Source organism: Drosophila suzukii, chromosome 2L (genome assembly GCF_043229965.1).
Source record: "Drosophila suzukii chromosome 2L, CBGP_Dsuzu_IsoJpt1.0, whole genome shotgun sequence".
NCBI lineage: Eukaryota > Metazoa > Arthropoda > Insecta > Diptera > Drosophilidae > Drosophila > Drosophila suzukii.
Window position 1 is genome coordinate 6,234,187 of NC_092080.1, and position 13,114 is coordinate 6,247,300.

The 13,114-nt window shown below is 47.9% G+C and overlaps 5 protein-coding genes across 5 annotated transcripts; 2 read left to right on the top strand and 3 right to left on the bottom strand.

Annotated features, from left to right (window-relative positions):
* Positions 1 to 88: 88 nt before the first annotated feature.
* On the bottom strand, positions 89 to 1,323 carry LOC108009338 (histidine protein methyltransferase 1 homolog). The gene is made up of 3 exons (XM_017073625.4): positions 1,199 to 1,323; positions 575 to 1,129; positions 89 to 516 (listed from the first exon to the last, which is right to left on the bottom strand). The coding sequence occupies exons 2-3, from the start codon at positions 1,085 to 1,087 to the stop codon at positions 106 to 108; spliced, it is 924 nt and encodes a 307-aa protein (XP_016929114.3). The 5' UTR covers positions 1,088 to 1,129; positions 1,199 to 1,323; the 3' UTR covers positions 89 to 105.
* Positions 1,276 to 3,959, top strand: Sf3b2 (splicing factor 3b subunit 2). The gene is made up of 5 exons (XM_017089302.4): positions 1,276 to 1,415; positions 1,473 to 2,116; positions 2,175 to 3,144; positions 3,204 to 3,448; positions 3,512 to 3,959. Exons 1-5 carry the CDS (start codon positions 1,392 to 1,394, stop codon positions 3,879 to 3,881), a joined length of 2,253 nt encoding a protein of 750 aa, XP_016944791.3. The 5' UTR covers positions 1,276 to 1,391; the 3' UTR covers positions 3,882 to 3,959.
* Positions 3,960 to 4,062: 103 nt separating this feature from the next.
* On the bottom strand, positions 4,063 to 7,260 carry Prp40 (pre-mRNA processing factor 40). The gene is made up of 6 exons (XM_017089299.4): positions 6,710 to 7,260; positions 6,415 to 6,647; positions 5,310 to 6,358; positions 4,891 to 5,256; positions 4,746 to 4,826; positions 4,063 to 4,683 (listed from the first exon to the last, which is right to left on the bottom strand). Exons 1-6 carry the CDS (start codon positions 7,114 to 7,116, stop codon positions 4,390 to 4,392), a joined length of 2,430 nt encoding a protein of 809 aa, XP_016944788.3. The 5' UTR covers positions 7,117 to 7,260; the 3' UTR covers positions 4,063 to 4,389.
* A 575-nt stretch (positions 7,261 to 7,835) lies between these two features.
* On the top strand, positions 7,836 to 9,832 carry alpha4GT1 (alpha1,4-galactosyltransferase 1). The gene is made up of 3 exons (XM_017090211.4): positions 7,836 to 7,992; positions 8,053 to 8,619; positions 8,673 to 9,832. The coding sequence occupies exons 2-3, from the start codon at positions 8,066 to 8,068 to the stop codon at positions 9,253 to 9,255; spliced, it is 1,137 nt and encodes a 378-aa protein (XP_016945700.3). The 5' UTR covers positions 7,836 to 7,992; positions 8,053 to 8,065; the 3' UTR covers positions 9,256 to 9,832.
* On the bottom strand, positions 9,765 to 12,737 carry LOC108021471 (uncharacterized). Its single transcript, XM_017090210.4, has 3 exons — positions 12,160 to 12,737; positions 11,220 to 11,639; positions 9,765 to 11,164 (listed from the first exon to the last, which is right to left on the bottom strand). The coding sequence occupies exons 1-3, from the start codon at positions 12,641 to 12,643 to the stop codon at positions 9,933 to 9,935; spliced, it is 2,136 nt and encodes a 711-aa protein (XP_016945699.3). The 5' UTR covers positions 12,644 to 12,737; the 3' UTR covers positions 9,765 to 9,932.
* Positions 12,738 to 13,114: the final 377 nt, after the last annotated feature.

Sequence of the window (13,114 nt, forward strand, 5' to 3'; positions counted from 1 at the left end):
TTATTTATCTTAGTAGTGTTGGCAAAAACTCCTTATGAACCTGTTCAACATTACCCAAATTACAAAACAAGAACTGTACACCAATAAATAAAACTCTTGTTCAGTTTATTTAAACTTTAATTGCAAAATTCCTCTTTTCAAGTTTTCGTCTGCTTGCCAGACACTTTCGCTTTGAAATACATTTCCCTGCTTTATCTTTAAGGAAAATTGTTCCAGGCCACCTCCTACACCAAAATAATGAGATTTTGCAGCGACCAAAACGATTCCATCTGACTTCAAGCGACCGGCAAAAGTTTCCAAAAGTTTTTGCTGATTCTCTATATTGTAGATTGTCTCTGAGGTAAGTATTATATCGTATTTCTCCACCTCCTTCGTTAGTTGAGCGAAATGAGACCAATCTCCAGCGTACAAGCTCGTCTTCTTGTCCAAAAACTCCAGCTTTTCATCATCAGTTAGCGATTCGTCAACATTTAGCAGAATGTTTGGATATGTGATGTATTCCAAAACATCTTTGTTCTGAAAGTATTAAATTTAATAAAATAAAATATAATAATGCTATACGAAGTATTCTTACATAGTCTTGAAAATCTACTCGTGCGCCATGTTTAATAGCATATATCCCCAGTAAACCGGATCCACAACCCAAATCCAGAACTCTTTTGTCCTTCCAGAATGAGTCCTCGTGCTTTTCGCTTAGATATTGTAGAAGATCGTCTGTGCATTCCCATATTTTAGCACCGCCTTCGTAGACTCCGGCTATAAGATCTGAATGGTTTTCCTCGGACTTTCTGATATCGAGGTCTTGCAGGTCGGATTGGGCTTTAATATCGTCAAGCAAAAAGCCGGCCACGAGGTGTTTTATCGTTGTGTTTCCCACTTCAATTTCCTTGGCATTCAGCTCGTAGAAATCCAATATGGAAATCAAGTTATCTGTGGGCTTTACGTTCTCCGCCTGGTACCAATCTATGTCCTCTGTCTTTTCCGAATCAGGTTCTTCGGAAACGATTTCCTTATCAAAAATAGGACTTTTAACGGATTGCGGATCTTCAGAGGAATCCGCTTCGACTTCAAAATTAAATTTGAACATGTTTGTGGCTTTAAGGCACCCTGTGATTGTGATTGATGATTCCTGCAGATGAAATAGATTATTAGATTTGTGTATTTCAATATAAATATACATTTATATACATTTATTTACCTCTGTAAATTGGTTTCGATCAGCTGTCGGCACAAACCACGCTTTTTGTACTGCGGTCACCCTGTGATATGAGGTGATTTTCGATTTGCCAGTTATCGAATAGTCGATTGGGTACACTTATCCCTTGTCGCCCATCGCTAGAATTGAATTGTTTTTTCGCTGGTGGTTTGCATTTTATAAATTTATTTAATTTATGGCGGACCAGTTAAACAACGAGGTGAGTTTGTTACACAACCCGACCGGCTAGTCCTCTATCAAGTGCCAATCCTTTCAGCCCGGCCAGCCCACGCCGCTGATGTCCATACGATTCGATCAGCAGCACGAAAATGCGGCGGCCAATGGGAATGAGAATGGCAATGGAAACGGGAACGCCGGCGAGGCTCCTGAAGAAGCCGTGGAGGCCGAGAAGACCACCGGTGAACTGGTCCTGCCCAAGGCCCTGGAGGATGTGCTGGCTCTCAAGGATCAGCGGGCGGCCGAGTTTACCGTGGACGCCGATTCGCTGGGTGGCAGCGGGGGAGTCACTCAGGACGGCGACGAGGCAGATGTAGGCGAAGACAGCGAGGATGATGGAGAAAACCAGGTGAACGGGGCCGGTGGGGGAAAGCCCGGCAAGCAGAGCAAGGCGGAACGGAACAAAAAGAAAAAGAAGCGCAAGAAGCTGAACAAGAAGATTCGCCACCAGCTGGAGTTCGAGCGTCAGCAGCAGCTGGCCCAGGCAGATGAGCACGAGGCTGCAGATCAGGAGGCCAAGGAACCAGAGACTAAAGCCGCAGGCAGCGAGGATGAACAGGTCGTTGAGAAGGAGAAGAAGGACAAGCACAAGGATAGTCGCAGCAAGCGGAGGAAGGATCGCAGCGATGAAAAGGAAAAGGACAAAAAGGCAGCCGAGGCCAATGATGAGGATGTGACCATAGAGTAAGTCATTGCATCTTATCCCCATGGAATCTCTAGTAATGCATTTTCCCTCTCCCAGATACGTGCCCGAAAAGATAACCATTGCCGATCTGGCACCCATGTACCGCCAGTTTTATCGTGTCTTCGAAATCTTTAAACTGGAGAACAAACCAAAGCCTGCGGAAAAGGACAAGTCTTCGATAGATTCCGAATCCGTCACCAAGGACAAGAAGGCGGCCGACAAACTCCTTGAGGACGAGGACGACGATGCCGATGATGATGACGAGCAAAAGGAGGACAAGGAAAAGCTGTCCAAGCGAAAGCTCAAGAAGCTAACTCGTCTAAGTGTAGCAGAACTGAAGCAGCTGGTTTCCCGACCCGATGTGGTCGAGATGCACGACGTCACAGCCAGAGATCCAAAATTGCTGGTCCAGCTGAAGGCTTACAGGAACACAGTGCAAGTGCCGCGTCACTGGTGCTTCAAGCGAAAATACCTGCAGGGTAAGAGGGGTATCGAGAAGCCGCCGTTCGATCTTCCCGCCTTCATTAAGAAGACGGGCATCATGGAGATGCGCGAGTCGCTGCAGGAGAGGGAGGACGCCAAGACCCTCAAGGCCAAGATGCGTGAACGCGTTCGCCCCAAGATGGGCAAGATCGATATAGACTACCAGAAACTGCACGACGCCTTCTTCAAGTGGCAGACCAAGCCCCGCATGACCATTCATGGCGATCTCTACTACGAGGGCAAGGAGTTCGAGACCCGGCTCAAGGAGAAGAAGCCAGGAGATCTTTCCGAGGAGCTGCGCATTGCTTTGGGCATGCCCGTGGGCCCCAACTCGCACAAGATCCCGCCGCCATGGCTGATTGCCCAACAACGTTATGGGCCGCCGCCCTCATATCCGAATCTGAAAATTCCCGGCCTAAATGCGCCCATTCCGGACGGCACCTCGTTCGGTTATCATGCCGGCGGTTGGGGCAAGCCGCCAGTGGATGAGAACGGAAAGCCGCTCTACGGTGATGTATTTGGAACCAATATATTGGACTTGGATGTGAGTAGCGCCATTGCTTTACCATGTATTATTACTAAACGTGCCCACATTTCATTTAGAACGGCATTGACGAAGCTGACATCGAGCGTAATCAATGGGGTGAATTGGAGTCTGAGTCTGAGGAGTCTTCCGAGGAGGAGGAGGAAGATGGCGAAGACTTGGGCGATCAGCAGGATGAGACTGGCCTGGTCACGCCGGTGGAGGGACTGGTAACGCCCTCTGGACTCACTAGTGTCCCAGCTGGCATGGAAACGCCCGAGAACATTGAGCTCCGCAAAAAGAAAATCGAAGCCGAGATGGAGGAGTAAGTGAAACAAGAACTGCAAGAAAAGAAGAGATTTAACCATACTGTTCTCCTTTTTTCTAGCAATGAAACTCCCGTCCTGTACCAAGTGCTGCCCGAGAAGCGCACAGACCGCATAGGCGCTTCCATGATGGGATCAACCCATGTGTATGATGTCAGTGGAGGTGGGGCCAACAAACAGCCTCCAGTTCGATCCACAACAGATCGTGAGGGCATCGTGGAATTGGCACTTGATCCCAGCGAACTGGACATGGACAACGACGCAATGGCCCAGCGTTATGAGCAGCAAATGCGCGAGCAGCAGAATCACCTGCAGAAGGAAGATCTGTCAGATATGTTGGCCGAGCATGTGGCGCGACAAAAATCAAAGCGCAAGCGACAGCAAACGGATCCGGCAAAGACCACAAAGAAGTACAAGGAGTTCAAGTTTTAGTTTGACGACAAAAAAAAACAACTTTTCCATTTGTGCGTTTGTCAGGAATGTCAATAAACATAGTAAAAACTAAAATAATCGTATTAATTTAGAAGACAGGATTTTAAATTGTACTCAGATAAATTCAGAAAGTTCTGTTTAATTAAAATCATAGCAAAATGGAACAATCAAACAATATTCCTGTAATTACGATAATTTTCGTTTATTTTGACGGAGACTCAAAATCGTTTGCGTATAACTTAAAACTTGACTTGTTAGCTTTAATCATTTATACATTGAAACTTATTGCGACTAAGAAATTACTTTAGTGGTTGTTTGCTGTGTGGCTTGTGCTGGGACCAGGACTGTATCTTAACCAAACGAAGGGGCGTGCAGTGCAAAGACGTGTGAGAACTTGTCCAGCAACTGGGTCCAAGGCTAGCTGCTTCTCCTGCCCCCGGCAGTTAGCTGGAGCAGGAGTGTGCCACACGCTGTCTATGTTGGCTTAGGCTCAGCGGCAGTCCGCTGGTCACTCGTCTAACTGCTCGCTTAGTTGTGCTAGCAGAGCCGCTCGTTTAGATTCCAGCTCGCCGTCACTTAACGTTAGCTCCTCGTTCCGCGATCCCGCCGACTCTATGGACTGGGCTGGACTGAGGGGCGTGCCGGAGCGGTTGTGTCTGTTGTGTCGCTTGCCCTCCTTGTCCTTCTTGGTTCGCTTCTCCTTCTTCTTTTTCTTGGCCGGTGAATGCGAGTTGGAGTCGTTCTGCAGGAGAGCTTGAGTACCGGGCGACTGGATGCCCGGAATTTCCGATTCGCAGGAGGACTGAAATGTAAGCAATGTTAGATATCTAGAGTTTTGGGGTTTGGGGGGGACTTGCTACGTACACCTCGCAGCTTGTTCTTGCGCTTCTTTTTCTTCTTCAGCAATTTTTCGCTTTCGATGCTGCCGATCGAGCTCAGGGAATGCTGAAAGGGAGTAAAATAACTTGTATATTCTTATATTAACCCTTGTATGTATTAGCATACTAACCGATCGTGACTTGGAGCGTCTTCGCTTAGACTTTTCCAGTTCAATCTGTTCGTTCTCAATGTCTGATCTTGACGTGGATCGAATTCGTTTTTTGTGCTTTTTGTTTTTCTTCGATTTACGTGACCGCGAGTGGTGATGGCTGCACGCGTCTTCGCTTTCCTTTATAAAGTCTTCCCAGATCTTTTCCACACCGATTTCCTTCTCGTACAGGGCAAATGCTTCCAGGTGTTCAACCAGCTTCTTGGCACTTTCGTAGGGCTCGGCCACTGAGACGTTGGCCTCCAGCCATTCGTTCTTGATCTCATTCTCCAGCTTCCGTAACCGTCGCACTTCCTCCTTCATTCGCTCCTTTTCAATGGCCTCCGCCTGAAAATAATATTATGTAAGACTCTCAATGACAATATCCACTAAATAATTACCTTCTCCAGCAGAGAGTTGTAGGTCAGCTTCACATTGCCAGCATCCAGACTGGCCGATCGCTTATCTTCACACACAACTGTGGCAAAGTCCTCGAAGGATGTCTTGGCCTGAACCACGAAAGCTTTCTCCTTCAGGATCTCCCGAATGATTTTCTTTTCGTCATGGAAGCGGGCTTTAAGGTTTTCCACATAGAACTTGAACAGATCCAGCGGTGTGGATCCGTTCTGGCCAAGCATGGCGGAGAATCGCAGATCGGCGGATATGATCGGATAAAGCTCCACCCATAGCGACATGGATGTGAGCTTGCCCTCTTCGTGCAGGGAATCGAGCAGAGCGAGAAATGAGTCCCTATTTTTGCGCTGCTGTCGCTTCATACGCTTTTTTTCCCGCTCGCGTTCCTCGTCCTCCTCTTTCTCCAGGGTGCGAATGTGCTCCTCGAAGACAATGAGGGCATCCTCCTTGTCCATTCCAAGCAGGGTCACGTCGTTCTTAAACGCCGCGTTGTCCAGCAGCATGACCTGAGCCTCTGACCAGGTGGTGGCATGGTTAATCGATGTCATCGACTCCAGCAGCTCGCCCAGAACCTTCATATTGCGCTTTTTCAGTAACCGTGCCTCTTCCTTCTCCCGCTTGGCAAGATTGAATATGCAGTCCTCGTATATATCGCGCCGATCCGGTTCCGGCACAACAGTCCATGTTCGAGTCCCGGCGAAAACCTCTTCGCAACGGAAATACTTCATCTGCGAGTTCATCTTGTCGCTGGACATTAGGAACTGCTCCAGGTCCTCTTTAGCCTTCTTTGCCTTTAGGCGCGACTCCTCCCGTTCGTCCTTGATCTTTTGCGTCTTGTAGGCATTGAATGTCTGCTTGCGCTCGTTCAGGTTCTTGAAGGCGGCGTAGCGCGGATCCTTCGAGATGATTTTCACGCACTGATCCCAATTGGCATTCGAGGGCACATTGCGGTCCCGCAGAAGCTCTTTGAAGGACTCGATGGCCTCGCGTTTGTCCTTGAACACCACAGTGCTATCCGTCTTGTCGTCCTTCTTAGCTGGAAGAGAATGAGGGTAACTTGTGTAGAAGAAATCAAGAGCTATACGCATTTACCATTCTGTTGGGGCACCTCTATGGACGCCAGGGTGGCAGCCATAGCTTGGTCCATGGCGGAGGACGAGTTATCGTTGCTGCCGGGCGTCAGGGGAGAATGGATCTCGGGAGTAGGTATCCTGGGGGCAGCGGGCAGGGCGGCGGGAAGGATGTTGGCTAGAGCAGCATGTGGAACCATGCCCACCAGGCTGGATGAGGTCATGGCCGCCACGGCCTTGGCGGCAGCAGCAGCTCTGGGTAAATAAAACATGATATTAGCAAGTGGTATTCCATAAGAGTCCCATAAATCACATACTCCTCCGCTTTCGCCTTGGCCTTCATGTCCACGTACTCCGGAGGCGGCTCCCAACATGTCTCCTTGGTGGCCACGTTGTGGTAGTATACCTTGCCCGTGTCGGAGCGGTACTCCTTCCAGGGGCACTGGTTGTGCAGCAGCTCGGCGGGCGTCATCAGGGCCTCGGGCTTCTCCCACGAACTCTGCTTGGTGTTCTGGTTGTAGTAATAGGGTCGTCCATCTGGCGCCTTATGCTCCGTCCACTCGGTGTTGGTGGCCATCACGCCGAAGGCAGCAGCGAGCTCGGGAGGAGGAGGGGCCGCGAATCCGGGAGGCGGAAACTGCGGCACAATGGCATTCGGCGGCGTGTAGCCCATGCCCCTTCCTGGTGGCGCTCCTCCATTGCCCACGCTAGGGGGAACATTCATTTCACTATTTTGCTATATGGGTAATGGGTGTAACGGGCGTCTACCGGTCGTTGCGTGCGCTGCGCCGGAGAATTCACAATGCGTTCGTTAAATGAAAAAAAATCGCAAAATTCTCAAAGCAAATGCCGCCTAGAGGTGGGACAACCATTTACGATAACATCGAAATCGAGTATTCACATTCGCCAAACACTATCGATACATAAGTCGATAGGAAACGAAGTAGCTTTTAATTAATAATTTTCAAAATGTACTTTCTCTGTAAATATGAATGAAAATATAGCTTTCCTTCAATCCGCTTCAATCAAAATCGCCTTTTCTTAACAAACGAAGTTTACAAATACTTACGATTAGGCATAACTATATGACCGATTTTATAAACCTCTTTATTTTTAATTAAATAAAATTTACAAAAAAATTAATTTCACTTTACAATGAAACAAAATCTTTAAGAATGTGTTGCACTCTGCTGGAACAAACTTGAACCTCGTAAGAACTTCTTTTTGCTTTTGTAGTTTCGGACAGACAGACAGAAGGACATGGCCATATCTAATCCTGATCAAAAATATATATAATTTATAGGCCCTGAAAAGCTTCGTTCTACCTGTTACAAACTTTCCGACGAATACAATATTCCATTTTATTCAAGAAGTATAGGGTGTAAAATATATGTCACCGATACTTTCAATCATATCGAATATACTTACAAAAAAAGCCGATGGGATATCCACCCCGATAAGTTATCGAGTAAAATCCGCCGCTTGATTTGTTGTGGTCCGATCCTCCTCCAATTTTTTTTGACCATTGTTTTTCATTTACCCATCAGCTGAGGAGCTTGCTATACTGCAGACGATGAGTGGTTAGCCGGTTACACACAGAGTAAGTAAAAGTCGGCTCCAGGAGTTCCACCAAACAATAACACATCCTATTTGTTCCTAGTTCCAGCTGCAGAATGCTCCTGCGGCTGCCCATTTTGGCGGCGCGCTTTCTGCACAACGGAAGACTGCGCCTTCTGTTCGGCATCCTCATCCTGATACTCATTGGCGGGCTATGCTACGTCTACACCTGGGAAAATGAATATTATCCGTGCTTCATGGAAGGCAAAGGAATGGCGACTCAGCAGGCGACAGTCGAGGATGCGGATTCGAGTATCCTAGAGGACGTTCTGCAGGCGGAACCGAAGCCGACGCCCGGAAGGAGCATCTTCTTTCACGAGACTAGCTGCAACCTGAACAGGCGGCTCGAAAAGCTGAAGGTCACCGCCCGCCAGGCCTGCGCAATCGAGTCCGCGGCGTTGCATAATCCGAATTTCCAAGTGTTCGTCCTGTTCGCCGGCCCCACCTATCGAATCTCCACCGGCGGACACAACAACAGCCATCCCCAGACCTTGGTGGAGGCCATTCTGAGCTACAGCAATGTGCATCTGCGGCGATTGAATCTCGAGAGCTACGCTGCTGGCACGCCAATGGAGGAGTGGCTCAAAGACGGCCGCTTGTCACGCTCAAAGTGAGTTAGGACATTCACCTTAAATATAACTTATCACTGACTGCCTTTCCCAGGTATTTGTTCTCGCACATTTCGGATTTTCTGCGCTATCTCACCCTCTATCGCTACGGCGGTCTTTATCTTGACATGGATGTGGTGGTGCTGCGTAACATGGAGAAGGTGCCGCCCAATTACACGGGTGCTGAGTCCAACACCCACTTGGCCGCTGGCGTTATGAGCCTGGCAGCCACTGGATTTGGCCATGAGATTGCCGCGTCGTGTCTGCGCGACTTCCAACACAACTTTGACGGCCGAGACTGGGGTAACAATGGACCAGGGGTGATAACTCGTGTGGCCCAGAAGATATGTAGCACCAAGGACATTGCCCTGATGCAAGAGGATCCGAAACGCTGTATGGGATTCAAGGTATTCGGGCGGGGAGCCTTTTACGCAGTGCCATGGAAAAAGTGGCGCGACTTCTTTGAGCCGGAAAAGTTAGAGGAGACTATGGCACGGTGCAAGGATTCGTATGTGGTGCATGTGTGGAACAAGCACTCGAGCGCGCTGCCAATCAAACAAGGCTCTAAAAGCGCCTACGCCAAATATGCCGAGCAAAACTGCCCGCGGTCTTATAAAGCTGCGGGCGAATATTTCTAGTATTAATCTTGTCAAGGGTTATCAAATTTATGTGTATTTTGTACATGAATGTCCACCGCTGCAAACCAAAGAGTAGTACCCCATGAAAGGGCACCTTTATTAGGTGGCATTGATTTCTGTTTGCTTATTAGCAGTCCGCATTCCAAGCGATAACAGCTTACTCTGACGCACACATCCTCAAACAAGCTCAAGTTGAACAAAAAATGCGGAAGTACACACTTCGCTTATTTTTGCATTTCGTCCGATTGCACAATATATATATTTCTTAGAAAAACTGATTTGCAATCTCATCACAAAAAAAAACGAACGAACAAAATCAAGAAGCCTATGCGCTGTAAAAGAAAGCTTAGTTTACTTTGATTGTCCCACAGTGCTTTAATCTCAAATGTACCATTAACATTAACTAAGCTCGAATAAATTGGGAATCTTGTCTATCATGTACATAGTATTTTACAAGAAATATAATCGCCCCTACAAAAGTCAGGTGAATGAAGGCATCAACAACATAGTCAGTATGTATACTAATACTTTAATAAATAAAATTAAAAAGCGAAAGCTTTTTTCCTAATTGTACAAACTCTGATATAAATTTATTGGATCCTATCGAGAATTTAAGTATCCTTCGAAGACGCTCTCAATTTTCTAAAACGAAATGAAAGTTGATAGTCCCGCCAATCCTACATGCATTGCACCTGTGAAAACCGGAGACAGGCTCCGACATTATCCTCTGCATTCGCCTTGCCAGCACCCATTCCATTGCCGAAATGGACGCCAATATAGAACGGAGTCACCGTGCTTTCGATGCGACATGGCCACACACCCGACGAGCAGAACTGAGCGCCACAGTGGACGGGCTCGCAACCGGGAAGTGGACCCAGTCCGGTGCCTATGAAGTCCTCTATGATGCACGGCATGGTGATCCGATCAGAGCAGGTGCTAAAGAATTGGCGAGCTTGACGCCTCCGCCACTTCAGCGGCAGGTCAAGGGCATTGCGAATAATGCCCATTATGTCGAAGCCTCCACTTGGACGTGGTCGTCTGGAGACGCCCGGTTCCTCGGTGGTTGGACGACTTCGGAAGAACAGGAACCCGCCATCGTCATCATCATCTTCAACTTCGCCTCCAGAACCCTCCACGTCGTCGCTGGCTGGCGAGGATGCTGGTGCCTGCGAGGTGGTTGAAGCCTCTGTACTTGAACGAAGCGGTGTTGGAGTGGTTGTTGTTGTCGTCGTGCTCATGGCAGCCGTGCTGCTGCTACTGCTACTGGCGGTCGACGCTGCACTGGCCGCTGGCGTTGAATTCCCGGTCATCATGGTTATCAGCGTTGCACTGGTGGAGTTGGCCATGTTGGCCAGCATCTGCATTAGGGTGCTAGAAGTTGGAGCTGTCGTGGTCATGGCTGCATTGCCCGATGTTGCCGTTGCTGTTGCTGTTCCACCTGCCACATCCGACTGGGCTACAGGAGAATTCGATGTTGTGGTTGATCCGTCCGCACTCTCACCACCTCGGGTTGCCATTCGTCCGCCGCCGCCGATCCGGAAGGACTGCTCATCGCATGGCTGATACATAATCGAACACATGTCCAGCTCCTGACGCACACATATCCGATAGTTCTGATTGGCCAAGTGTCGCCCGTTTTCGGCGAAATTAAAGGTCTGCATAATGCCTTCAGTTCCGGTGTGATATTGCATGCATCCAGCCGGGGCTCGTTGGCTGAAGGGGATCTGGACCACACTCATCTCCCAAATGCGAAGAGGCAGGAGGCGACTGGATAGGTTTAGACTGATGTCAATGAAGCGATCTCCTGTGGATGTGGAGTTGCTGGTGCTATTACCCGCATCCACGGGTCGCAGACTTCCGTACAAGGTGGATTGCCTTGGTGAAGATCTAGCTCCCACGTCGTAATACACTGTAGGAAAAGGAGTATAGAAGAAAAAGTTTGAGGGATATAAAGATGTACTCACTATGCTGACCACTGTTCTGCCCGCACAGGGTGAAATTTCCCCCTGGTCCTCCACCTATACTGAAGACGTCGCCTTCGCACACGCCAGTCCTTCGATTCGGCTGACCCAATGTGAAGTGATGAAAATCGATTCGCACCTGACTGATATCATCGCTCATCATCTTCACCCGCAGACTGCACTCACTAAAGTTGCTGGGCATGAAACTGGGGAATCCCGGCGACACGATGTACGTGATGTTGTTCGAGATTGTGGTGTTGCAGCTGGCCAGGAACACACAGCACACCCCGAATCCCATAGCGCATTCACCCTTCGCCTGACCGTCCTTTTGGCGGCACTCGTAGGCATTTAGGCAGTTGCCAATCCGCCGACCATCGTTGGACATGCAGTCACCATCGACGGGAACGGGGAACAGGTGAATCACTGGTAGAATAACATTTTTATTATTATTAAACCTTTTTGGGAACTAGAAATATTAAAAGCTGAACGAGGTCAACATTAATCCTGTCTTTTATATGTTTATTTAAACATTAAAACATAAAAATCTAAAAACAAAAAGGTAGTCTAGCTTATATTTATTGTGAATGATCAAAACGCATGGTAACATTCACTTCAATGGAATTCTTTTTTTAATCAGTCTCAATTTTTAAATCAAATAATCTATCCAATTCGTTATAGTTGCCGCTATGTCGAGCTTTTAACATATTAAAAAGGGTATCCTCCTAAGGCTAGATTTTTTTTGAGCGCTAAAAAGTAGTTGTTTACGCATATGTTTAAAGAAACTTTATAGAACAACTCCGGGTTGCAAGTACTAACTGACCTTTTATATCTTGAAATTATAATCTCACCATATCCATCTATGTTATTGGCTATTGTACCAACTTACATTGTACAATGTACATACCCAATTCTATTTTTAAAGGCAAACTAAAAATCATCTCACCTTTTCCCTGCCTGGTGCTCGTGTGGTTTAAACTACGATCAGAGAAGTCCTGATTCTGCATTTCCAGATCCAGTTCCTCCTGTATTCCGTTTTGCAGCTTAAAGTCCGCCTCCTCCGCCAAAGACTCCTCCTCGAGATCACCTGGCTCGCCCAAGTCGTCGTCCCAGATATCGTAATGCCGCATGGGTGGCCAGGCCGTCTCGTTGGCCGCCGACATGGTGCTGACTGGAGGAGTCAGCTCCAGCTGGAAGATCAGTATGCAAAGTACAGCGGCGAGGGACGGCAACAGGTGGCCACAACCGGCTCCAATAACTTTCTTTTTTCTGGCACTGCCACTAACACTGCTCTTCTGGCTGCATCCGCTGTTTTTGTTGCCTCGTAATTTGCAATTGGACTTCCAGTTGGACTCGGACCTGTACTGGCTGGCATCTTCTTGGCTCGACGACAGCGTTTTTATGGCTTCCATGACCATGTCCACGGCCATGTCAGCTGCGACTCCTTCTACTCTTAGCACACTCCGATTATTTTTTTCGCGCGTGCGATTCGCTGCGAAGTTGAATGATAAGTGTTCCGAGATGTGCGGATGCTGCTGGATCTGGGGGACTGGGACTGGCTGGCTGGCTGGTGACTCTGCAACTGCTTTTCTCCGCGATTTCTCTCCTATAATCGCCGCTTATTTGGTATTTTCGGTGGTCTAATGTTCCATTTCGATTGGGCGCCTCCAAAAGTGGGTCAAGTAATGAGAACGCACTTCTTACATGTCTACTGGTTGCTGGAGGAAGTGGAGCTTACTACAGAAATAGTATATTAGGAAGCCAGAACTAAGATATTTGTCCTAACTAACATAAAACATTCGATATAAGTGGGTAAATTCTTGAGGAAAGCACTGGGATTTTAGAAATCACTATAAAAGTGTCTAAAAGTATGCAGCAACATTTTTAAAATCTGAAAGTAT